This window comes from Thunnus thynnus, chromosome 1, assembly GCF_963924715.1.
Source record: "Thunnus thynnus chromosome 1, fThuThy2.1, whole genome shotgun sequence".
Lineage (NCBI taxonomy): Eukaryota > Metazoa > Chordata > Actinopteri > Scombriformes > Scombridae > Thunnus > Thunnus thynnus.
In genome coordinates, this window is record NC_089517.1 from 36,255,735 (window position 1) to 36,283,572 (window position 27,838).

The 27,838-nt window shown below is 38.8% G+C and overlaps 1 protein-coding gene across 1 annotated transcript; it reads right to left on the reverse strand.

Annotated features, from left to right (window-relative positions):
• Positions 1-925: 925 nt before the first annotated feature.
• ano9b (anoctamin 9b) lies at positions 926-26,292 on the reverse strand. The gene is made up of 24 exons (XM_067596728.1): positions 26,020-26,292; positions 22,600-22,665; positions 20,232-20,354; positions 19,944-20,080; positions 17,940-17,989; positions 17,714-17,772; positions 17,066-17,145; positions 15,190-15,324; positions 14,747-14,840; positions 13,781-13,841; positions 13,596-13,678; positions 13,255-13,359; positions 10,850-11,014; positions 9,635-9,671; positions 7,849-7,960; positions 6,986-7,040; positions 6,758-6,855; positions 6,202-6,398; positions 5,691-5,843; positions 4,705-4,849; positions 4,467-4,589; positions 4,266-4,359; positions 4,044-4,156; positions 926-3,230 (listed from the first exon to the last, which is right to left on the reverse strand). The coding sequence occupies exons 1-24, from the start codon at positions 26,038-26,040 to the stop codon at positions 3,197-3,199; spliced, it is 2,340 nt and encodes a 779-aa protein (XP_067452829.1). The 5' UTR covers positions 26,041-26,292; the 3' UTR covers positions 926-3,196.
• Positions 26,293-27,838: the final 1,546 nt, after the last annotated feature.

The window sequence follows — 27,838 nt, forward strand, 5'->3', positions numbered from 1 at the left end:
GTTAATTTTTTTTTGTTTTGGTTGTGTTTGGTTGCCTTGTCTTGCTTGCATGGCTACATGCACTGAATAGTGGATGTTACTGTACTAATGTTTGCTGTTTCCTGTTGCTCTGCATGACTCAGACACTGTCTTAAGAATGCTTATTTTGTTGCTATTGTCTTACTGTCTGTTAATCCCTTCTGGATTTGTATTGTTTTCATACTGTAGATTCAAACGTAAACTCTAATGTGATGATCAGGTTAACCAGTCTGACTCAGTCCTAAAATAGTGCTACAGTGCATAAACAATAAAAGCTGACTAATGTCTGACTAATGTGGGACTGTAAACATCTAACTTTCCATCTCAGTTCATGCATTAACAGAGAAACCCCCTAATAATCTTGCTGACAGCACAGGATTGTTTTGGATCCAGAGAAAAGGATTTAAAGATTTGAGTCAGAGTCCTGAGATCTTTGATAGGAGTTCACGAAATGGATCTGGATCAACCTGGAATCTTTTACAGATCACCAAAGTGTAGAATGAACTGAAGATGAAAGTGTGTTAAATCCTAAAGCATGTTGAAATATTGAATTAGTGAAAGGAAATAACAGAAAACAATTATGATCAAATATTGCTGGAATCAAGGGAACTACAAAGTCTCCTTCTGCTTGTTTCTTCTCCTCATCAGCCTTCGACCTCTAACTTGGAGGAAGCAGGAAAGGAAGGAAAGGAGACAGAAGGTTTTATTTATTTGTATTATTTGGGGGGGTATTTCTATGCCTTTATTTGATAGTTGAAAGTAGAAAGATGACAGGAAATGAGGGGGAGAGAGGGCGCAGTTTCCTCAAGATAGAGGCAAATAGAAGTGAGACAGTAGTTTGTATCTTCATAAAAGTCCTTGACCTATATAGTGGCCCTATCACAAACTGGAGTTCAACAGCCAGTCATAAAAAGTTACTCAAATAATTTTCTTTTATTTGTTTCTGAATTTGAAATGGCAGAATTGGTCTGGCATTAAACTACTACATCATGCTTCTTCAGGCAGAGTGTCTTGGAGAAGATCTCCATGTTGCTTCATTCATGTCATACTGCAGGAGTGACAGTCAAGCTGGCTGGTGTGAAAATACATTTCCAGGTCACAAAGGAAAGGAAGAACTCTTTAAGGGTGATGTGCACACCTGGATACCGTCTAATACTTTCATGCTCGGGACAGAGCTAACATACAGACACAACACATTTCATATGGACATTTTAAAGTCTCAGTAGATCATGCAAACAGGCAAACTCAATGCCATGAGGTGTTCTGAATCTGAAAGGTTTCAAAGATGGTGCTCATATTAACGGTTATGTTTAAATGACTGTACAAAATCATGTGTATGCTGAAAGATAATACAGGGGCTCAAATAATGTAAGGCTTCACAGATCAGTAAGTGGTAAAGCAACAGACAGCCTCTCCTGGTGTCTGATCCCAGAGAAAGCTCAATAATAAAACCCAGAACAGCTGTTTTTATATCAATCCATGTTCCAGATTTAAAGGAATATTTAGAAATTTAGAAATTTAGAATAGAAAACACTAATTCACCCTTGCTGGGAGTTAGCTGAGAAGATCAATACCAATCAGCTGGAGCCAGGACAAGGATGTTATTAGCTTATCTTAGCATAAAGACTAAACTACAAACAGTTAGCCTTAACTTACTCTCTCTGAAGTTCAAAAATAAGCCTACCAACAGCTCTAAATCTTTGTTTCAATCCTTTGTTTCAATCTGGAGACAAACCAAAATGTAAATATGATCAATTACACTGTACTATTTGCTTTTAGTGCAAAAAGGCTCTGAAAACCACTGTACACTAGCTGTCCTGTACTTTATTTAGGATTTGATGGAGACCATGAGGTGGACAGAAACGCAACAAATAAATGCTAATGTTGCTCTGCACCCGCTGGATATGTAAATGGGTAACTGTTTGCCAACATGTTAGCCGTATTAACTTAAATTGAGAATATGTCAATGTTGTGTTTGCAGCTTGTTTCCGCTGCCCCAGAGTGGCCAAATCAATTGGTTAATGCAGGTTTAAGTAAGGCTAGCAGTTTCCTTCCAAGTTTAGCCAACTAAGCTAGGCTAACCACTTCCTGGCTCTCACTCAACACTTAATGCACAAACATAAAATAGAAATAAATGAAACTTCAGTCCTCCAACATGGAAAATTGTCTTTGGTCTATTTAGCAGTCTGTTGAAATATTAAGGCATAGTATGTTCACAACATACTAAAATAACAACATTGATACTAAGTCATAAATACGATCAGAGCAGGAGACTAGACTCAGACTTGCCCTCAGAGACTTGAGACTTAAATCGGGCTTGGACTAAAAGACATAAAAACATCTCTGAAATACAATACACAAATATTAAGAAAAACACAATGAAGGAAAGGAGAAAAAAGTCACTAAGTACTGAACAACCAATTACAGTGGGATAAATGGCTTCTTATATGTTCTTTATTGCCAAAGGTATTGTGTAGCACCTACCAGTTTATCCTCTCAGACCTGGAGAACAGGGGATGTAAAGGTTCCTTCCTGCTCATCCTCTGGTCTTAATAGCAAGCTACATTGACAATCCTTGCCTGCATGTATCTGTATTTACTGTTCAGGTTGCCGTACCATGCAGGGATATTGTATGACGAAATTCTTTGAATGGGACATTTAAGGACTACTTGTACTAATTTGTGGGCTTACTTAGTTGTTTAAGTGGTATAAATCTTCTCACACATTGCCCAAACTATTCCTTTAAGGTTCTGGCTTATCTAGATAACTCAATGATTGTGCTTCTTCAAACAGGTCCCAGACCATAACAACAACATTATCATCTGTTTGCAAAACTTCCATGTAAATGTATAATGACAAAAATATATTCTTTCTTATATTTTAATATATATAAAAAATAACATTCATGTTACTTAGTGGAAAACAATGTATATGTAGTGTTATGGTTGGTCATGACATGCCAGTAGGAGTGAATAAAAGTTAAATAATATCATGCCAGATAAACACAACTTAAAAACTGATAAAATTACAATATTGTACAGCAGTTGAGGGCTGAGGTGACAGCAGTCCAGCCTCAACAGGAAGTATAAATAATAAAAGCAAGGCAACATCATTCCCCTGAGATGTCAATAAGTTGAGGCTTGTGAAAGGATGCAGATCTGAGGGCAGCTGTGGGACGTTAGACGTCTGTTGAATTTCTGCGTTTTATTTCTCTGTGAGGAAAAAAAGAAAAAACAAAACACACACATCACAACTCCCATTATGAAATAACCAGAAGAGCCTGGAAGACTGTGATGTCACTGAAAAGAAGCCAAATCATTACATGAGTAAGGGTTGAGGTCCGAAAAAGCTGGAAATCAAACTTTCATATATTTCATCAAACTGGACTTAACATTGTACATTCAACCTCCACTGTTATGGTATTTAATTTATTGCACATGTCACATTTAATTTTTGCACACCCCATTTTACAACTATAAAAATTCTACTCTCTGAATAGATTTTACATTTAATTTTAATATTATTTTGTTTCATTTCATTATTTGTTATTACCTTACTTTTGCTCTGTTTCTATTCTTTATTCTTCTATGTTATTGGGAGCAAACACCAAGACACATTCTTTGTATGCTAGCATACTTGGCTAATAAAGCTGATTCTGAACAGGTGTTGAGATATTTTAGTCTGGGTGGACCAACTGATGGACATCGTCATCACTAGAGCCATGATGCAAGCTAGCACAATTTTGAACAGCATTCATCTATGTAACCTGTTTTGTTAAAAAGTCTGCAAGTCACAGTGTTCAAAAATCTAACTTAAACATCCACCACATCTCTGCTAAGCTACACTGTCCAGTCAACAGTTAAATGTCAACTGCTGAGAAGCTTTTACGACTTTACATAGTCTAACTTTTTCTGAAAGTGTTCCCACAACATTATTGTGTATTTTCAGTGATTTACTTAAATATATTGTGATGTCAGTATTGTAATGTGTTACTGGTTTCTTGTTAGACAGAAAGCTAAACTTACTGTAGCTCCTTCTTCAGTCGTTCCTGTTTGTCATGCAGACGATCATTCTTCACCTGAATGGGATTGTTGGGGACGAACCAGGCAGCTATAAACTTACACACCACCACAACATGCTGCAGAAAAACACGGACAAGAAAGAGACACCCAAAAATTATTTAAAATAGGTATTAAAATTAAAATGTGCAACAGTGTCTAAGCCAAATCTATCTAACCAAAATGTACCTCAAACAGGATGACGAAGGCAAAGCGCACAGCCAAGACCAACCAGAACTGAGAAGTCAGAGTGTAGTCCTCATTACTCCTGTAGTCTCTATAGCTGCACAGACATGAGACATACAATTACAGTACAATTTGTCCTGTTCATGCAAATCTGAGTGATTCCTCTGTATGTTTGGACTTAGTACAGTAAGTTGGTCTTCCCACCTGCACTGTGTGACATTGATTTTGTTGTCTATCAGCATCTGATCGTCTAAAAAGTCCTTTCTAACTGCTGGGTGTGTCAGGTAGGCCGTGGACAGAGTGTCATTAATGTAGCCCTGCATACAACTGAACAAAAGCACAGAAGTTGAATTATGAGATACGGCACATGCCAGTATCTTGAGGTGTCTTATATACAGTGTTAACAGGGTGTTTGTACTGTAACAACTGAAATGCTACTGACTGTGTGTGTGTGCTTCCATTGGCACAGGGTCCATAGCGGTAGCGGTAGACGAGGCGTGGAATGAAGTCTGATGAGACTCCAATGACCAGGCCGTTGGCTATCACTGCCAGCACACCAATGGCCTCCAAAACCTTCGTCCATATACCTGCGGGCAGGACACACGTGTGGAAGTGAAGGTAGGACAAGCAAACAACAAAACTAGAGTTGATTGTCAACCTGTCAATCAAGCAGACATGCCCCAAAACAAACTTATCTCTTATCCTTAATGTAAACAGGAATCTCAAGTGACAAAAGCTAGTGACATATTTTCAGAGAGGTTGGAGGACCACTGACTGCATTTTGCCTGGGTCATCTTAATGCTGTATGTGTGGTACAAAGGATATTTATATGTAATTGCTCACTTACTTCAATGTGTTATTTTTTATGAATGCACTTTATCTTTCATGTTTACAGACACCCCCCATTCAATTTCAAACATTTCTTATTTTGAGTATAAAAGGCACAAGATCACCTGTGGGTATATAAGCTCTGGGTTTGAGCTGCGGTCTACAGTTGGCAGTTAACACCTGAACCAGTAAAGCCACTGAGGATCAGCCAGGATCAGGATCAGATATTTTGTTTTTCATTTATTCGTTCAGGATAAAAAAATTCTAAAATATGTCACCCCTTGAGTCAGCTTGCACTCTATGGGTGTAACATATGTAGCAGTTTTAGTTCAGATTGGTTAGAATTCATGGTAATAGTGGTAATTATAATAGTAATTATTGCTTCAATGATTCAACCATTCTGCTACCAAGAATCCTAAAAACAACAGGTTTATAAATGACCATATGGTGGCACTATTTGCGCAAAAAAAGTAATCTTTTGTTATTTTGCCCATGGCCTAAATTAGCACCAAATTTCTCTCTGCACACAAATCTATACAATACCACAGCATGCGCCATTTATCAAGGCAAGACTTATAAACAAACATACACACAGCTCACCAATGTCATTGGTCTTCCTGGGAACCAGTCGACGTTCCAAGCTGACCATCTTGATGGCGTCCAGACGGATCTCAAAGATGTTGTTGATGAGAGCAAGCAGGGGGGCCAGAGGGAACGCTGCCACAAATATGGTGGTGAAACTGAACTGGACCACTAGAGGATGGGGGCAGTAGAAAGTAACATAAAAGACAAATCATATTACAAATAGTTTTATTATTTGGGGCAATTTTACAAAAGATTCGGCATTCAGTTGTTTTCCTTCCTTGGTGCCAAAATTATTTTATTATTATGAATTAATTGTTAATTGATATTAAGATTATATTCAAATAATACATAATCAAAGACATGATGAAATTGCTCATTTTGTGCGCCCAAAGGTCCTAAGGCCATGTGCTGACATTGCTTAATCAGGTTTTGAACCACTTCAGATATACTACATATCAATTAGGGTGAGGTTTGGATCATATTTGTCCAGGAGGTTAGAGCTCAGAGGGCTAACTGTGGGACCTACCCATCTCTAGGAACTCGTTAAATAGGCTGAAGGCGTCAGTGTTGGCCAGGTGGTAGTTACGCATCCAGTCCCGAAGTTTGCAAATCTCACACGGTTCAACGCGTCCCTTTTCATCCCGGCAGGCCTTCCTGTAACAGAGACCACACTTCCTCTGCAGCTTCTTTGCAGCGTTTCTGTTGAAACAGCTCTTCAGCCAGCTGGAAAACACAGATGGAAAGTCTGACATGTTTACACTGTGAGATCAATCTGCCAAGTCATTTTAATAGCCCTTTTCTGATGAGGTCTTATAGAGTAGATAGTATAGAAAAGGCTGGTGTATCTATTTTCATCAAACTAGAAATAAGAGGAATGCATTTGTTGCTGTGGGTCAAGGGTGAGTGTATAGGGCATCCTGGTTTATTAGCACATATAGTTGCAAAGTGACTGTTTAATGTAGTATGCAGAGAAGTACACAGAAAACAAAGCACCTGTGTTGTCTGGATCAAAATAAATCTGATAAAACTCTGGACTGTTTAATGTTGCCTCACAACATAACAAAATGAAAAAGCATACTCACGGAACGGTGTACTCAAAGATGTTGTTAAGAGTCTGTTTGAGCAGCATGATAATAGCCATCTGGATAAAGAGGTCTGTCAAACAACCACTAGGGTGGCACTAAAGGACACGCAGGCAGGACAAAGAGCATTACAAAAAGGCATTAGCACAGAATTAACAAATCTAAGGTTTTAGTTTTTTGGTGCAGACATGGTGAATAAATACCTAAAAAGTAACTGAATCTACTCACCTCCTCCAGTCTCCACCCAGCTATACGCACATAGTTTCCTGGATGGCCATTTATCCTATGAGAAGACAACAAGAATTTTAAATCGGTTTCACACCACAGACAAAGAGAGTAAAAAGATGCACATAGAGTTGTTATTCTGGGACATTTCTGACAACAAATACCTTCCTCCAAACTCCATCTTCAGTTAATGAAAAATACAAAATTCTAGGGTATAAATTATTCTATTCAAAGTTCAGTCAGAGACACAAATGGACTGTACATGCTACAGTATTTGGTGGAAAAAGGCCTATACAAGTATTTCAAGTACTACTCCGCCAGAAGGAAATGCATGCAACAAGTTTGTTAGACCTAAAGGATACACACAATGAGTTTCGGTGAGCCACACTCAATGTAAACTTAACTTTTGTTTGTTTACAAGAAAACCCCACAGGGCACCTCTATGCTGCCAGTAAAAAAGCTCACGCTAAGTCTTTATTCAGGGTCCAAATCTAGATACAGATCAAATTCTAAGACCAGATGGAAATGGTGTAAAACCCAAAGCTAGCAAGCTCACTCACCAATATATTTTTAGCCTCCACATAATATTGTGTTTGCTTTGTTATCATGTTTTCATTAAAAAAATATTAGTATATATGAATTTTAGAGCCATAGCTAGGACTTTAGCAATACTGCAGTCAAGCCCCATGCACTCCCTCCACCCCAAAAGATCTGCTGGAAAAGACAGTTCAACAAATATATATTGAAATACCTATGAAATGTTTCATACTTGGAAAAAAAGATTGACTGAGCAGGCAAAATTCACGTAACAGTTTTAAAGACTTCACCAAATATATTACTGTCCCTCTGATACAGACACACAGTACCTGCCGAGGAAGAAGGCCACATAGAAGAGTGAAGAGAAGAGAGTGAAGAACTGAAAGGTGAACATTTTGACTGTGAAGCTTCTCTCTGTGGCAGCGGATGAATTTGTCTTCTCTGCATAAATAGGAAACACACAGGTTTGCAAATAGATTCCCAGCAACGCATATGGAATATACAGTGCTGCTTGAAAGTTTGCGAACCCTTTAGAATTTGCTCTATTTCTGCATAAACATGACCTAAAACGTAATCAGATTTCCATTCAAGTCCTAAAACTAGATAAAGAGACATCAGTTAAACAAATGAGACAAAAACCTCACACTTGTTCATTTATTTATTGAGGAAAATGATCCAATGGTACATACTTGTGTGTGGCAAAAGTATGTGAACCTCTAGGATTATCAATTCATTTGAAGGGGAAATTAGAGTTTGGTGTTTCAATCAATGGGGTGACAATCAAGTGTGAGTCTAGGAGGTAGAAGAGAAATCTGGGTTTTCACTGTCAAACTCTGAGCTTCACAACACAGGTTTGTGGAGGTGTGTCATGGCTCAAAAAAAAGGAGATTTCTAAGAGTTTGGACCCCACCAGTCAACTGTCAGGCAGATCATGTACAAATTGAAGACATCTAACACCTTTGTTACCCTTCCCAGGAGTGGTCGAACAACAAAAATCACACCAAGAGCAGGCGTGTAATAGTCTGTGAGGTCACAATGGACCCCAGGGTAATGTCTAGGAAACATCTACAGCAGATGTTAATGAGTCCACCATCGGGAGAACATTGAACATCAATGGTGTGCATGGCAGAGTTGCAAGGAAAAAAGCCACTTCTCTCCAAAAAGAACATTGCTGCCGTCTACGGTTTGCTCAAGACCACGTAGATAAGCCAGAAGGTGATTGGAAAAATATTCTATGAATGGATGAGACCAAAATCGAACTTTTTGACTTGAATGAGAAGCATTATGTTTGGCAAGAGCAAACACTGCATTCCAGTATAAGAACCTTATCACATCTGTGAAACATGGTGGTGGTAGTATCATGGTTTGGTTTGGCTGCTTTGCCGCCTCTTGACCAGGACAGCTTGCAATCATTGAAGGAGCGATGAGTTCTGAGTTGTACCAGCAAATTCTACAGGAAAATGTCAAGGTATCTGTCTGTGAACTGAAGCTCAACAGAAAGTGTGTCATGCAGTAAGACAACGACACTAAATGCACATGTCATTCTACCAAAGAATGGTTAAAGAAGATGAAAGATAATGTTTTGGAATGGCCGAGTCAAACTCCTGACCTTAAACCTATAGAAATGCTGTGGAAGGACCTGAAGCATGTAGTTCATGCAAAGAAGCCCACCAACATCCCTGAGTTGAGACTATTCTGTAAGGATGATTGGGCTAAAATTCCTCCAAGCTGATGTGCAGAGCTGATAAACAGTTACCAGAAACGTTTGGTTGAAGTTATTGCTGCAAAAGGGGGTCACACCAGTTACTGAAAGCAAGGGTTCATAATCTTTTGCCTCCCACAAATATGTAAGATTGGATAATTTTCCTCAATAAATAAATGAAAAAGATGAAAAAAATGAATTTTTTGTCTCATTTGTTTAGAAAGCAGAAATACAGAAAATTCTTAAGGGTTCACAAACTTTCAATCAGCCATATATATATTTTAGCTTGTACTAACTAACAATTTTGCTTTACATGTTTTGGGAAACAACATTATATTAAAAACATTTATAGTTGTTTCTATTATACTTTTTTAAAAAACATTATAAGGTGTCTTGTAAAAAAAAGTTCTCACCTATGTCACACAGCTTGAGGGACACCCATCTGTTTACCTACAGGAACGTAGAGAGAGACACCCACAAACACCCAGAGAGATGTAGAAAAATATTAGTTATTTTATATTAGTTGTAGATATTAGATTTTTGGGAGGAGGACCTCTGTAAAGCCAAGATCTGTACATTCGCAGCTCTGAAGATTCCACCTGCCATGTAGAGCCTCCCCTGAGCCTCCTGCAGCTAGCACCCACGATAATAAGCTAAACTGACGCCCAGCTCTCATAACACAGCCAGGCTAGGGGTGAGCTGACTGAGTGCTGATGCTCAGTAGTTGAAAACACGTCTGTATGAATATTTTGTCTCAGTTATATGTTTAAACTCTCCCGGGTCACCAAGCAGCTGAGCAGGCTGCCATTTAACCTGTAAGGTAGTTTTCCACCAATCATACAATCTAAAGGCGGGTCCAGGCAGACTCCATTCATAAATCACAGGTTTAAGGGTACTCGGCTGTAGGCCAATGTTGTTTCCTGCCACAACATGATTTAAAGTGTTTTATGTGTCTGTCAGGTACTGCTGCTCCATTCAGCTGACACATAATCAGACTAACATACGTTGATTTTCACGAAAATTTGCTAATAACACGTAGACTGCATACCATGCTGTTGAGCCACCCTAATTCACTGCAGGGGAAATTCCTTCACTGCGACAGCCTCTGCACAAGACAGAGATCCTGATTATGGATTTTATGTTCTTACTTCTGGCCAGGTGATATTACACTCTTTTGTGGCCATACTTGAGGGACTCCTCAACTCTAGGAGTTAAGGCACAACTAATCCTCCAATAGAGCTCTGTCAGGGTGCCAGCTGTGGTTCCTTGATGATTTGTTTCTTCAAGCAACCAAGCAGAGACTTGTTTTCTTTTCTTTTCTTCACTGTGCATTCCTGTGACATGTGAGCCTGAGTTAAGTTTGGCCTACAGTAAGTGGGATGTGGGGCAGTGTTCCACTCAGTGCCAATACAACACATTGTATTTTAGTGATCACATATAATATTATTCTCTCTGAGTTCAGGTTGTGGGTCGGATGAATGAGTTCACTTGAGCCAACAAGATTCAGGGTGGCACTTTAATTTAGTGGGTACCTGCAAAGTACACTTCAGGGTGTTGATTGGAGTAAAAAAGAATCCAGGTTATTGATCTGAGGCTCTTTAGTGGGTTCACTGGTAGAGAATGCTTACCCGGGTCATGATCTGAATGGTGACATAGTGAAGGACAGCTCCAAGCATCACTGCCACAGTGTTGGCATGGTCCTTGATAAAATCCCACTTGCCCTCAGACAGCAAGGGCGCTGCTACCACTCGAAACACCACCAGGGCATGAGCAAGACCGATGATCAGCATCAACTGGAACACAAACACACCAAGATGTTATGTGATACAGCTGCTGTTACTCTTTTCACTTTATTTTCTTTCCTGTAAAACTGCAACGCAATTGGTGGCTTTTTTTGTCTTATTTTGCAATAACTTTCACTCATGTTTACAAATCAGCTGGAGGAATCTGAGCTTGTTTAACTGACTGATATTATGTTACTCCAGGAAGATTAACAGTTATTTTGAGATATGATGCAGTTTCATTTTGGCAGGTAAACATGTGAGCTGTTTGTGGGCATTCCTGTAAAAGCCAGTCATCTGTGCAGATCTCTTCCCATGAAGATACGTTTCTTGAGAGGCATTTTTGCCCTAAATAAAGCCTCCTCTATCTACGAAGCACTTTATCTCACGCTGCATACTACACCCAACAAAGTCCATAAATAACATGATGAGTTTCAGGTGTCGTTTGGCACTTCAACAGAATGAAAAGTCGATTTCAAAGGAAAGCAAAACTCTTTGCTCTTAACATACACACATCTGCAAGGCAGTTGGTGTTTTGAAGTCAAGCTTTGTTTTAATTTGATATGTAACACTAGTACTGAAATAGATGATTTTATGTAGAAAAGGTCAGAGACTGGTCAAATTTTCAAGCAATCTTCCAAAGTATTGTGTTGACTGAACAAAATTGTATGCTCTCACAAATAAGGTGAATGATGATCTAATTTACAATTAATTTGTAAGACTGCAAATTCAGCCAAGGCAAAAGGACTGGGTAATAGTTAAAGGATAGTTCCAGTTTATTTCAACTTGGGTCTTATTTTCAGCTGTAGTTTCTATGAGTTATGACAACACCGTACTCACCAAAGTAATTGCTGAGATCTAGAAGCACAGCAACACTGCTACAATGAAGTCTGACAGGGCGAGAAACAGTCAGACAATAAGACAGAATGTAAACAAGCCGACAGCTTGGTAAGATCATCTAAACCACTTTATTTGGAGGTAAAATGTAAAGTGAAGATATTGGTAGTAATGGACAACAATTGCGGGAAGTATAGTTGCTCAAAGTTGAACCAGGAAGTTAAACTGTCAACTGAGATCAGGATCAGCTCTTTCTTTTTCCCATACATGATCATTACAAAAGGAACCACTGAAAATAGGTGAATAAACTTTTCTGAGCAAACACCCTGAAATGATTCTTTGTTGTATGAGAATTTGATCAGTTAGGTCCAACAAAATTTGTAAAGTCAGCCTGCTCGGCTGGAGAGGGACTCTAGTGAGCATGATCCATTGCCACAAAAATGTGGAAGTATGAGGAAGCCAGTAGAAACTTCTTTTGACATATGTGCCCATTGAAAACTTTCATAGGGATTAATATGGCGCCATTTTCAAACAGGGTGTCCAGTTTTCTTAATACATCCATGGTCAACTGTGGATGTTCAAAACAGATGGTTTGGATGATAATTTAACTGTTTTTGTTTTCTTTTTCACGTACATTTGGCTAACTTGGGGTTGTTTAAAACCTGTCTGATCTTCAGACTGCTCCTGTTCTTTTCTACATCAGACTTCTATCTAATGATATCACTGTGTGCCCCATTCTCAGCCATTACCTTGGTGAGTACAATGTCAATATTAAAGATGCAAGCAGCGATGAACAGGCCCTTGCACCTCGCCTGCGTCGGAGGGAGCAGCAGCTGTTGAGTTGTTACTGGAGGTCTGTTGAGACGGCTCTGAACCATGTAAATTTCATGTAAATCAGATGATGTTTGTCACATGAGGCTGACTTCCTGTTGTCAGTAGGTGGCGCTATGACTATGGCTCAATATTGACATGTAGATGTGTTCAGGGCGGGACCTTTATCGAGCATGAGAAATTTAGGGCAGATTGGACGGTGTACGTTAAAGTTATACTAACTTCTTGTTTCATGTCGAAACATCAAAGTTTGCCACATCGTCATGGCAACAGCATTCAATGAAAACTCAAAAAGTGCGTCTGGACATGATACACGTACCCACCAAATTTCGTTCATCTTTGTCAAATTTTAAGGTGGGGGCTTTTAATTTGAAATTTTCACCTTTGAGCCGTTTTGCCATGCCCATGGGACTGTTGGACCCCTGGCACTAAAATAAGATTCAAGTTGCAATAAACTGGAGTAAATGTAGAGGCCCCCATATAAATGAAAGTACTGTGTGTGTGTGTGTGTGTGTGTGTGTGTGTGTGTGTGTGTGTGTGTGTGTGTGTGTGTGTGTGTGTGTGTACGTGTATAACATCCTTACCATGAGTGTAACCAGTATGAGGACCAGAGTGCTGCGGAAGTAAGAGTGTCTGAACTGTTTGGGTTGACAGTGTGGATCATTGACTATTTCCAGAATCAGTTCCTCCTGTCAACACACACAAGCAGACAGAGATTCACCGCTCAACTCATACATCACGTTCTATTAGCCTACAAGGAATTTTGTGTCTAGGAATCATGTATCTTGTGTCTTGCAGAGATTTTACAAGTGGCTTAACAAGGTAACTTCAATGATCAAGGTAACTGTTTCAGATTTAAACAGATTTGATTACTTTCAGAATACAGATTTCTCTTTGGTCAAAGAACAGTACAGAAAAGCAGTACCTCCTCCTCACACCAGTCATAGACCTTCCACATGGAAACATGTCTGGCCCTGGTTCTCTTCCACAGCTCCAGGAACAGAGTAGCTGTGAACACAGGGGGAACAAATCAAAGAGGGGTCATCTGGAACATCAGATCAGATTAGATTAGATCAGATCAGATCAGATCAGATCAGATCAGAGACTCACCCCAGATTGCCATAAACATAGCAAAAGCCACAGTTCCCTCATTGTCAAACAAATGGCTGACCTGTGTGGACAAAAATACTTTATTGCACGTATCCCCTGAATTGGCAAGATAACGTATAAATTACAAATTACAATTTTAGGGAATGTCTTAACTAGTAACCTACAGCTCTTACAACTGAGCTGCTAAGATGTCAAGCACAAGGGCCAGCTTGTGTTAGTTGGTTTGTGGTAATGCAATTAATTATCTGTTCGCTTAAACCCTCCCCTGAAAAGCGATTGTCCAATCTTAGCTTAGCAACCATAACTGTACTACAGGCAGTACAGGCCTGTCAAGCATGCTCTCACTGCAGCCCCGTGCTGAAGCGGCTGCATGTGGCTGTAGTAAGAATCATACTCTGTATATAACAGGTTTAGAGTGTTGTGTCTGTTTTTTTTAGCCTTTTCAAAACCTTAAAAGTGTAAGTGTATCTTAAAAGTGTAAGAAATGGGATGTCTGTCTACTCTAAGTAAGTAAGTAAGTAAGTAAGTAAGTAAAGAAGGAAGGAAGGAAGGAAGTTTATTGTCCACACTGTGGACAATTATCATGGTTTCACCACACAACTTTGATTGGACAACACTAAACAGGACAACTGACAATACAGGACACAGCAACACAATATCTTTTAAAATACAGAAATACAGTTAAAATAGTTAAAATAGCTACAGTGCAATAAAATAAAATAAAAGTGCTATATTTTAGGTTATTATTATGTAGGAGCAGGGCCTATAAATGCAGTTTACCCCAAATATTAGCTTGATCATACAAACTCATCATGTGATCATTATCATTTTTATACCTAGTAGCTGGTAGGTGTGAATATTTAGCCATGACTGAGCTCTAAGTCAGAACTAGTTTGAACTCACAAGCAGCTGGTGCAAGAGAAAGGTAAACAGAGTAAATTAGTGACACAGATGAGATTAGTTTACCTTTGCATAGGTGCAAGTGTCTGACAGCTGCCAGACTGTACACCTCTTGTCACACCGAGGACACATGGTGATGTTGGACTGACATACTTCCTTACTGAGGACAGAAAGTTAAGACAAATACTCACAATTTAATCTGTGCAATGATAAAAGGGAAAACTGAATGAAAAGTCATTGTCTTTAATAAGAGTCGTGTTGTGGCAGTGATCAGCTGGTGCTTTTATGCATAAACATGCTTAACAGGAAGCACTGGCTTCTAATGGCTTTCCTAAATGCCAATTTAAGAAGTTCCCTGCTTACCAGATAAAGGCTTGCTGGAAATGCTTTTTTTATTATTACAGCTAGAAGTCACCATAGTCTGAAATTTTCAAATTCTACAGTTTAAAATTTTAAAACAATAATGATGAAAGGAAATTTAAAACAAATCACTTAGACATCTGACTTACATGAGAGGATTGGTGTTGAAAAAGGCCAACCCATACAAGAACACTACAACACCCAGTGCAGCAGCTGGCACCAATAACTTGGTGTACCAGCCCAGCCACAGGTAGTACAGGGCCACCTTCTCCCCAAAGTAATACCTAGAGAGAGGAAAAATACAGGGAGACATGTTGGAACACAGAAAGCCATAAACATACCAGTGCCTTTAAGAAACATTCATCTGACTTGAACCTTATCATGTTTTATTGTTTGAATCACAAATTACATCATGAAGACAAACGAACATCTTAGACAAATACAGGACAAGGTGACTAAAAAGTACATATCAGGTTACATGACTTGGTCACATATAAGCGCAACATCCCAGTTCGTTTCTAGCCAGATAACTTGAATGCTTGTCACACACACCCCAGTCTCTCTCTTAACCCTTGTTTCCTGTCTGTCTCAACTATCAGATGTTCAATAAAGGCAAAAAATGCCAGACTGCCAGCACAACAGCAGGCCAAATAAAGCCAAAGCTAATCAGCTTTTAATGGCTTCAAAACAACAATGTTGATGCACTGGATTCTAACTTTTTCTTTTAAGTTTTAAATCTGCATTGTTGCTGCATTGCATTGTTCTTCATTTGCAGGCACATTGCTATGTATCTTAGTGCATTACTGCCACCTTTAGATCAGTGGAATAGAGGGAAACATTGCTCCATCCATCTACTAAAGGAAGGAATCTCTGTCTGTATGTCTTTCGCGAATTTCATGAACCATTCATCCAATCAACTCCACACTTGGTGGGTGCTTTGCTGGGGAACAAAGGGAGTGCAGCGTCAAATTTGGTGTCATTTGGACACGCGATACATTTAATATTAATAAATTTTGAATAAATCAGCAGTCAATGAGCTGCTCCGCTCTGTGTGAGTCAGAGAAAAGTAGAAAAAAGAGAACAAAAACAGAGCTTTTAATCAAGAGTGGACACTGTTACCCTGTGTCTAGACAGAAAGCATAGTGTTAGCAGCATGTTTAGCAGGTCACCACCATCAAGTGTCTACACAGGAGGTGTTCAGGTACATTGTTGAGCGTAGGTCACCCATGTTTTGGAAGCGCTCAGAGCCCAGTACACAATGACTGTAGTTACAAACGTAAAACAGAGCAAATACTTCCACGGGCAATTCAAGATCAGTTTGTCTCCGTCTATGTCTATGTCTATGCTCCGAGACCTTGGAGATTTGTGACGTGCCACTACAAGGTACAAATCTTTTGAGCAAACATACCCACTCAAATCCGAACTGAAGGCACAGAAAATAGGAACGATCTAACAGCCCAATATGAACCACTTTATTTTATTTTTAAATGCTACATGAAATGAGAAAATAACATTTATTTACTATTAGAGTACTTAGCCTATTATTTATATCATCTGTGTGTAACAGAATGTTTCTTTCATGTTGTTGGTGTATATACTCATTCACACATCACATCTGCATAACTTTTTTTATGCGTTGTAGTAGCAGCCAGAGGCCAAGCAATCTGCTTTCCACTGACAAAGATCCTGTTAATCAGTTTTAGAAACCTGTTATTACTTCCCATGTGATTCAGTGCTGTCAAACAATAAAACACGAACAAGTCCAAGGGGTGTTTTTAAAGCCATTGAACATACAGTACATATATGCACGTATGCACTTCAAGCTTGAAACAATTTACTCAATTTGTCTACAATTATGATTACGCATTTTGAAATTATATTTTTGCTAACTGCATGGACTGTACTTCATTTTAGACATTTGTCTCAATAAATGCCACAGGTTTTTACAATGAGCTTTCCTTAATTCACTATGCTAACATCAACAGTGACAGACAGATGGACAGATGGACAGACAGGTAGACTGACTTGATTTCATTGAATGGCTGGCCAGTGAAGAGACCCGACCATCGAGCCCACTTCCTCTTCAGTTTCTTTTGCTCTGTCCTCTGGGAATCGGGGGAAGGGGGGTGGGGGGGAATCAACATAAAGACATCAGGTTTGTAGCCGACATGTCTGTTCACAGTTTATATGTTTATGTGCTGTACAAGGGTCAGATCAAGTTTTACTAGGAAATACTTGGAGTGACCAAGTGGTCATTATGTTTGGCACAATTTATTCTTTACTAAGTGTTAAACACACTTTTGCCACTCAGTATTAATCAAAACATGGTTTATTAAACCATGAGGATGATTTAATGAAAGTCTTCCCTACTGCTGCTGCTGCTGCTACGGAGTGATAACTCAACTGATAGGATGTTTGTGTAATTTTTAGCAGTTACCACAATTACTGTAGTCTTTTCAATTTTATATGTCTGGCTTCACTTTATACCAAATAAGTCCTAGTTCTGATCCTGCATTTCAAGTAAAAATGGCAGAGTCTTTACCTGCTCATCATATTTACAAAGACTCTGAAGCTAGAACTAATACTGCTTCATGCTCATATAGTTTTTCTGTTTAAAGATGGATATAATAACAGCAGCAGTGGTTCAATCAAATGAGTCAGAGGTTTTCTCACCTCATGGAGGCAGAACCCGGTCTCAAACACATCCTTCATCAACAGTTCCTTCAGGTTCTCTGACAGAATAAAACACAACATTAAACAATGAAAAGATGCTGTGTGGGATTTTTAACTGTCCCACAATACAAAATGTTCCACATTTATTTGTGATGTTACGTTGTTCAATTATAGTTAAGTCCTGCTGGTTGCTGTCACAGATTACCTCCTTATTAATCACACTCACCTCCTGTGTTGATGAAGGTATGATGAATGATGAAATTGACAATTCGGATCCTGAGAAAAACAATAAAAAGGTTTAATTATAGTGAAGAAAGTCTATGTGCAGGACTGGATTGTTAGGGTCAAATTGAGTAGGTTCATATTACGTTGTATACAACGCACGGTTGTTGGTATATGACTTATACTGATGGTACATCCAACAGCCTAAAATTAGGCCTAAAATGAGTCAGATTATTTTGTGTGCGAGGGCAGGATCACATTAATGACCAGGGTTTTGGAATTAAAAACTTCAAGTTCAAGTTTACACTGCAAAATGAATGTGGCCACATGCGTCCCAGACCACCTCCGAATGTGGTCTGAGTGATTGGATCTCAATGCATCCTCAGTGCGTCATGGGTGCGTTCACACCTGTGCTTAGAGCTGTCCACTTGTGATCATATCACACAAGATGGATGTTAATGCCAGGTGTAAACAGGGCCTCTGTGTGTGTGAGTGTGTCTGGTAGAACAGTGCTACAGATGTTACATCTGCTTCTCCCAGACATTAAATTTAAGGCACAGCTTCCTCTCCCACAGTTGTCCATCTGCGATGATATGTGCTGAGGGTATTTTTTAAAAATTTCCACCCCCTCCTCCCGTATTTTGCACGTCTAAACAGGAACTGGGCTTGCTGCAGTAGTCGGTGTTACTGGTGTTACACGGTGTTCTGGCATACACCGATTACATTATTTGCCACCATCCCCGCCATCGTTTTGCTTTTTTTTAAATGCAAATAAAGCCCATTTAGTTCATTTTTGTGTATCAGCACCCACGTTCATCAAATAAAAAAAGGAATTTATAAAATACTAAGCGTGTTATCAATACTTAGTTGGACGACGGATGCTACAATTATAAACTGAAAGTGTCTGCTCTGTGACTGTCAGCAGCAGCAGCACAGTTGAAGCAGAGTAGCGGAGTGAGACATCTGTCCTCCTTCCTGCTCTCTGTTGTAAACACATGTAGCTGTTAGCGAGCAGCTGCTCTCATGTCTCCCCTGGTCTCAGTGCTTGTTTTCGTCAGAAACTCTCCCGCTCTCGGCCTGCTCAGCCTGCTCTCGGTGTGTCTCTCTCCAGATGACAGGCGGGTTGTTCCATTTCTGGTTCTAAGTGGCGGTCGTCCTCTAGCTTATCCCCATGTCTGTGTACACTGCAGACCGGCTGTACACAGAGGAAGACCGGCTGGAAGCAGCCTGAAGCCCACCGTCACTAACTCGTAAATAAGGGGAAGATCTAAACTAGTGATCTAATGTTCAAGATCAAAGTAAGTGCTCTACAGATAATGAGCGTCATCAACGAATATCTCATCATGTAGGATGTCCACTGTAACCGGTAACACCGGTATTGTCACAAGTTTATTAACCTATGGGAAAATTTTCTCAACGTAGCATCCCTAACAGGAACACCTTAAAATACATACTGCATGAGACCAAACCTTGCAAAATCTTGGTGTGGTCATTTAGTATATAAGGAGGAATGCAGTTTGACTTTTTAGAGTACAAAAAACTTTGGCAAAGATGTAAGAGTGGTATCAATCCTCTTATCTGACTCTCAGTAAGAAAGCAAATAAGCATATTTTAGATGTCAAACTACTCCTTCACATGAAACCATTTGTGCGGAAGTAAGTTGGAAGTATTCATGACCAAGGGCCATTACATAAGCCTGTAGTGTTGTTACATTATACAGGATACTTCCCTACCTATCGCTGTGTCGCTGAACATAATGTTATCGTTAAAAACAACTTTTTCACATGATAAAACCTTTCAAGGACCAGCGGCTCCACCAACTTCAGTTTGCTAATAAGTATCAGGTGTAACATGGGGAGATAGAAAAGCAGTTACATAACTATAGCTTTTTCTTGAAACAGCACGCCAATCGTCAGACCAGCATTTCTTGAAACCACCTTTACAGCATTTGCCATTGTGTGTGGTTGTGACAGTGGTGTATGTATGTATTTGTGTGTGTTTGTGGTACCTTGTAGCCTGAGTGATGCTGCCCCGATCATCTCCACTCCAGTTGCAGGAATCAGAGACCTTGAGCAGGTAAATGTAGTCTTCAAATATTTCACTGGGGGCACGTAGGCCGTAAAACACCTTGTCTTGGACGATTTGCTAATAAATGACAAGACAAGCATCAGCAGGAACACTACCCCCTCTCAGAGTTGTAAGCTTTTACTCATACACTCATTCACACAGTATTACATCACAAGCCAGGGCATGATGTTTTGTAGATACTTGGAAAAGGTGAAGGAATGAGACTCACGGTGACAACGATTTTTTTCTTTTCCAGCTGCTTTATAAAGGCTCGCTGCTTCTGAGCCCTCTGGTCTGTGTCATCCTCAACTTTGTGGGCCACCAGTACATAGTCAAATGTCCTTTGGGTGGGCTGTTTAAAGACAAGATACATCCAGTGAAAATGGAGACTAAAGACAGGAACACACAAGAAAGAAATCAAAACTGATGTGACTTTTGCAGATTTCAGTCGTCTCCTTTCATACTTTTTGTGAAGCAGCTCAAAAATAAAGTACTGTATCATCCTAAAATAAATAATAATGAAATTGTGATGGGTCTATTTTTCAGACAAAACTCACAGTCTGGGTCAAACCTGGGCAACAGTTTTTGTTGACTAGGTATGTGGTGATAAACGGGATACAATAGCAGTGTAGCAACAGTTTGCAACGCTGGAAGTGCTGCCATTAAGTCAATTTTATTTGTATAGCCCAATATCACAAATCACACATTTGTCTCAGGGGGCTTTACAGTCTGTACAGCAATACAACATCCTCTGTCCTTAGACCCTCTATTCAAATAAGGAACCCCCCCCCCCCCTAAAAAAAAAACAAAAAACTTTTAATGGGGAAAAAAATGGATCCCTCTCCCCTCCTGCCTCTGTATAAATGAAACAATCCAACAGAGTTATGCTACAATAGTTCTATAATTAATCCCAGCTTTGTGAAACTATATGTTTTGTTTGTGTTGTTATCATCAGAAAGGAGCTGATGAACCTCTTTTTTCATTTGGAAGTATTGGTCATATTGTATTATACTGCATTATATTCAAAGGTGTTACTAATATTTTGTCTGCCTCGTTTACATCTATGTACACATATACAAGCATGTGGACACTATCTACTGAGCACTTTTCATTTTTGTTTTTCATGGCTACGACTAGGCACCTTAGTTCCTGTTAATCTCAATGATACAGCATGCAATGACATTTTTCAACTTTGTGACAACAGATTAGGGAAGACCCTTTCCAGTTTCATCAAGAAAAGTTTTCTCCCAGTTTAGTGTGGAACAACTTGACAGGTCTGAATAGAGCCCTGACCCCAACCTCATCCAACAACTTTGGGATGAACTGGAATGCTAACAATGAGCCAGTCCATATCACCCAACATCAGTGTTCAGGAAAACAGATTATATTACAATATAATTCTCACCCAAAACGACTGAATTGTCCTGAGGAGTAGAGGTTGGTGGGGCTGTTAAATTCTTGATTGCCACTATAAATAGATGGAAACTTAGTTAAAGGTGCTCTATGGAGATGTAGTATTGCCCTTCCATGAAATTGGAGAAACAGATTAAAAAAAGAATGAGCAACCTTTAAAAAGGCCAGATCCTACACTTCCCATAATGCAACTTGATAGCGTCAAACTTCCCTGCCTGGTAAGCATTCACGTCTTTCAAATTGCATGCCCCCAGTTCATAACGCAAACTTTCTTATACAAATTTGAAGTCTCAAGTCTAATCCAAGATGACATCATCAGATTATAAAAAACTCCTCCAGAGCCACAGAAGACAATATACAGCTGTGTTCACAGTCTAAGTAGTACTCTTCATAATGAGTTAACTGGTCTTCAAGTGTAAAATTGCATAAGTGTCTGTTTAAAGTGGTTTTGCAACTGATGGCATTTAGTTTTAACAGCCTCGTTCACTGTTAGATGTCATCAATCCATAATGTGTGACACATTAATAGCCAAGTAATCTCAGTAGTCCACCAGCCTAGTTTAGCACAGAGACTGAAGGCACGCCAAACCTGATAGAAAAAATATTCTTGGAACTACAACAAAGCTGTCTTATCTAGCCTACATGTTGCATCATGTTAGCTTACAAGCTAGTAACTCACTCATCCAATGAGTCAATTGGGTTATGGCCAAAGATGCAGATTTGCTCTGAGTAAAACCCAGAGCAGGTGTTTTTACATCAGTCCATGTTCCAGATTTTGGCAGCTTTCAGGTTTTATTCAGAAAAGTTACTAAAAAGACGACTTCATGAAACAGACAGGACAGCACTGAGCAAACCTGGCAACCCCAGAGGACAGAACTTCATGTTGGTCAGATAATAACTCAGATACTTTTTCCACATTTGCTTTTTTGTGCAAATGAGACAGCAGAGAGGCAACAGAAGGACCTTTCAAGACAGCCTGTTTATCTCTGAAGCACATGTCTGATAGCGAACAGCCTCACCTTTTCAACACAGAGTCAAAAGAATCCTTTCATAGTCATGTGCAGATATTCCCTTTTGCATGATTTGATACAGAGCTGACTGATGAGGCCATGCAGAGCCTACAGTTATCTTATTGATGTAGGAAAAGCACAGATGAGAGGAGCAGTGAGACAGGAGGACTCTTACCATTGAAGGAAGTAAAGGCTCTCTGCTGTAGCCATCCTTCCCTCCTTCCCTCAGCTCAATGTCTTCCTTTAACACACACATACACACACACACACAGAGAGAGAACAGGTCAGCAATAAAACAACAAACAAAGGCAGGCTTCATGGCAAGTTGTTTTATCATATTACCCTGAAGGTTTTATATTACCATTAACCATAAAATGCCTGACTAGAGTGAAATACTGTGATACTCAATTAATAATTGATCCAAATTGATGCAGATACATTTTCTGTTAATCAATTATCTGACTAGTTGTGTCAGAGTGAAAGCACATACTGAGTGTTTATCTTGAAAGCTACTTGAAGATTCCTTCCTGATATGTTTTAAGACATAAAAATACTGTACATGGAATAATAATTTGTGTCTGATTTGGTTTTTCCACAAAAAATTTCAATTACTTAGTTAGACATTCCTGAAATGATATCTACTCTTTCCTGAGAGGAATAAGTACATTGCCAACTCAGATATTGTGTAAATGTCCTGCTTTGTTATTAAACCAGACAGTGTAAATACTGGTAAGTGAAAGGTGTGTATATCCATTGATGATTCCCAAAGTCTTTGCTCAGTAGGTCAAATGTGAAACCTGTTATCTGTTTACCGAGAGCAGTTAGGGTCACACCCAGTGCTAAAGGTTTCACTATATGAATGGAAGTCACCGCTCTCCTAGAATATTAACAGCTCAGTTAATCAGATTGTCCTAACTGTAAGTGGCGTGAGGTCAATAAAAGTATCCGTTACAATATTGACTGCTGAAGAGAAGACAGCGGTGGGTGAGAGAGGGGAAAACAAAAACGAACACCTGAACATGATGGCAGTTTCACTGCCGGGCAGGTCGGGACCTGCAGGCTGCTAAATGTCAGTCGTGGAGAAAGACAAAAGCTATACTGCATGCTGCTCTATCAAGAAATGCTTTGCTTGACTGACCAGGAAACATTTTAGATGTGACAAAAACGTGTCATTATAGACGTATAAAGAATCAGAGGGATAATTTAAGATATCTACATTTACATTTGTCCATTAGTGGTATTTTCATATATACACTCAGTTTATTAGGCACACATAGGTAAAAATAATGCAGTATGATATAACAGCCCTGAATTACATCTTACCTTCATCATTTTCTGTTTTAGTTGGAACTGTTATACAAAGGTGTTCATTCAACCTATTATTGGTTTTGGAGGCTTTAATTTGTTGTGCTGTTTAAGTGTATTAGTGGGCTAGTGTTTCTAATATTTAGTCTCCTGTCATTGACATTTGAGTGTTTGGTTCAGATTTTTGAATTCTGACCAGACAAAAATCTATTGTGCCAGATGCGACTCCAACAACACTGGCTGGTAGAAGCAACTGTATCTCCTCTTTCTCAAGAGAATACATTATAGAAAACAAGGGCAAGGGCAAAGGAAAGTACTCTGAAGTGGAAAGAGGTCATCAAGGAATTTTGGGGAACAAGAGTTTCATTTGATTGGCCTTTGCTCTAGACATGCACTGGTAATTACAGATTTAAAGAGAAAATACAGCAGCCACTGTGGCCACAAGTGATTATCCAGGAACAATGGTAAATGCTAAACATAACACTAACACAAGTAAACAAGAGTCATAAAGCCAGTGGACTGACTCGGAGAAGTCAGTTACAGGACAAAAATTAGCTAACATTAGTTAATATTAGCCACCATAAGCTCCTGGTCACGCCAGACCAAGAAGGGCTGTGGCAGTAAAAACACATTGTACTTAACTGATTAAGAGTGGGTTTTATTTCTTATGAATTTATATTTTGCATTTGTAAGGAACAGAATGTGTCATTTTCTTCTTTCAAAACTTACAAAGCCTTATTTTATTTTATTTTTTTTTAAATAATGTCCAATATTTCTCTAGATTTTGCTTCACAAATGTGAATATTTGCTGTTTTTCCTACTCTTCTTTGATATTAAACTGAAGATCTTTGGGATTTGCAAACGACATTTGAAAACATCACCTTAAGCAATCATCACTATTTCCTGACATTTTATAGACTAAATGATTCATTGATTAATCAAAAAAGTAATCAGTGGATTAGTCAATAATGAAAATAATCATCAGTTGCAGCCTTAGTCTGCTTGTTTCAACATGTCTTGATGTTTCACAGTGTTTTTATGTCATGCTTTTACCTGCTGCAATATTATACAAAATTGAAATGTTAGATGGCTTATTTGGTATTGATGAATATGTGGAGATCTTGAGTTGACTTTAAAGTGAAGTTTGTACAGGTTTGAACCAGTGGGTCTGGCAGCTAACAGCTTAGAATAATGCATCAGTAAGAATATGGGTTAGCATAGTTAGTTTTTGCTTATCCCAGATGTAAAGCAGAAGTGTGAAGTTTCATACATACATTTTTTAAGTGCACCAATTTGTTCTATGAAAAGTTACGTATGATTTAAGGAAAACTCCCAATGAACTTCATAAAGTTTGGGGTCACCTGTTAGATTACTATTTTTGATTACTACTCGACTACTTTTGTGTTTTGTCCATCATGTTTTTGTTTCGTGTGAGCGTCAACTGACATTTATATTTGTGTTTTTGTTTGCCTATTATTGGGACTTGGATACTTGCATAATATAAATTAGGGGAGTTTTGTTCTTTGGGGAAAGAATACATTTTTTTAAAATTATTTTTAAATATTATTATTTTTTATTTATTTTTAAAAGGCACAATGTGACAAACATATTTGATAAAGTAGTATTAGAGCCGACTCATGATACTTGTTTCGTTATCTGTTTTCTTGTCTTTTAATGAGACTAAATAATATTCTGCTGGATTGTAACTGTTTTCACATACAGAAGTCCTTACTTCAGTAAAAATAACAATAGAGTGTTTAATATAAGTTTAACATTGGTAAAATACTGAAATATTGTGAGTAAAATCCACTTCAAGCATCAAAGGTTGTTTTAGACAGCAGAGCAGTCCCTGTTATCTAAAGTTATATTATTGGATTAGTACAGTATTACTGATGCATTCACAAGAAAACGCGATTTTAATTTTGTAGTATAATATAATCTAATATAAACTACTTTATATACTGCTGGGCAGTTTAAGTTTTTACATGCAAAACGTTTGATCACTGACATAATATACATTTATAAATGTACCTGCATGTCTCTATTACACTATCTGTAAAGTAACTATAAAGTAACCCTAAAGTAAAACATAACGTTACCATAAACATATTGTAGTGGAGTAGTGGTATGAAGTAGTTTAAACTGGAAATACTCCAGTAAAGTACAAGTACTTCGAAACTCTCACATTACTGGAGTGAAGCAGACGGTTTCAGGTTAAAGTCAGGCTGACAGCACAGTTCACTGCAGAGAAGATAAAAGTTCAGTTACTAACCGACAGCTGTCCGCTTACCTCGACAGTCTTGTAATACATGTTGGAAGTTGTCCCGACGTTGATGTGAAGCTCGACAACTAACTACATCCACCAAGAAAACACATCGTCCTTCATCCAGCTGTCCGTCCTCATTACTCCATCACTGCATTTTTAAAATGAACCAATCACTCGCCGAATTACATTTATCTACTTTATAAGTGTGCTGATGACTTCGTTTCCGCATTTCTGAGCGCCAGTTATTTACAGGTGAGTGCGGGTGCGTATGTATGCAGAGGTAAAGGTGCGCGCTCTCACCCGGCCGGACCTGGTGACATCATCACTTTGCCGAGCCTGAACAATCTGAAGTTGCATTCAAGCTCCGCGGGAGATGTGAGCGTCGTTAGAGATCTGTGTTCAGCCTGCTGGATGCTTTTCAGCTCAGTTTTCAGATGGGAGACAATATAAGAAATTATCTTAATCCCAGCTTTCAGATGATAGCAGGACTAAACACTCTGTGACTAACTATTCACTTTCATAGTCCTACATTTCAATTCTGTTTCATCAATTAGGAAGCAGACAAAGAAACAAAGAGAAAAAGTAAATGATGCTTCTCCAACTTAAATCACACACACAAAAATCTAATTTATTTAATTCATTCTTCTTAGGAATCACAATTACCAATTTCTGAGGAAAATGTACTAAGAGATGCCATGCTCCCTCAATGTTTCTAGTTTGTTTGCAGTACCTATGTCATTTTTTTCTAAATACAATTACCTATTGGGTTTAGTTTTATTTTTCCAGTTAAGAACTATAAACCTCTTTGCTATATGCAAAATACATGTATCAATAAAAAACAAACTGGCTCTGTTTCAAAGAGCCATGCAGTTTACACACCCTTCAACCAGAAAACATAAGGGGAAGAAATCAAACCTTTACCATCACAAGTTTTAATATCAATTCTTCTGCATCTTCCAAAGAGAGAATACTGAGTCTTTGGACCACACCGTTATCTGATCTGTCAGGTAAATTCCCCATATAGAGCTGAATTATGAGCAAGAATGTCTCAATGTCATAATTTCAGAGAAAAAAAATTTCTTTACCCAGCACATAGGTAATTAACCATCATTTCTAAGCTAGCTTTAGGCAGTATTAATCACAGTTTAAAACCTTCATAGTCTATCAGCTTAACAAATGCTCTTGTAGCCATTTCAATAAGCAGGATTTTCTATATGTTTGAAATTGGGTGCATACGTGCACTGAATGTCTCACGATTATACATGAAACCAGTGACTCACTCTTTCATCACCTTGAAATAGTCACAACACATATCCTTACTGTGAAGTTGGGCTTGTTCCATGAAGCAGATTGGATGCCACAGCTGAGTGAGAGGTGTGTTTATATCAGTCCAGGTTCCAGATTTGCAGGAATTCCAGGTTTTACTTAGCAAACAATATGCCAGCAGCTCAGTAAACCCAATTCTTGGGAAAAGTAGCTGAACATGCCTTATATATTGTTTTAGTTGTTAGAAAGCAGCTGGTCTGTTTTTAAAGGCACAATCTACTTTCTATCATTCAACTTCTCATTTTGCTATGTGTAACCATGACACCGAGCAGCAGGGTTTCTTCCCATCTGACAAGAATGCACCATGAGGTCAAAACATCACCATCATTTTCTTATTATTGGCTTACAGCCAGCAGAAAAATGAGGCAACTTCACAGTTTTTTCAGTCTCATTTGCACTGACCTCACCATCCTCTGTAGCTGCAATGCAAAACTCCCTTTAAAATGCAAACAGCTGATGACTTATAGCACACCAACTGAACAGCGTGATCATTTACTTACAGCCTATCAGTATGCAA

Bases quoted from the DNA above. Each gene is read 5' to 3' on its own strand.
- ano9b (XM_067596728.1), bottom strand. From the start codon at position 26,040: ATGTATTACAAGACTGTCGAG. The intron at 7,961-9,634 runs GTGAGAACTTTT...CTATTTATGCAG, and splicing joins CCTCAAGCTGTGTGACATAG to AGAAGACAAATTCATCCGCT. The intron at 4,157-4,265 runs GTACATTTTGGT...GTTTTTCTGCAG, and splicing joins CCTTCGTCATCCTGTTTGAG to CATGTTGTGGTGGTGTGTAA.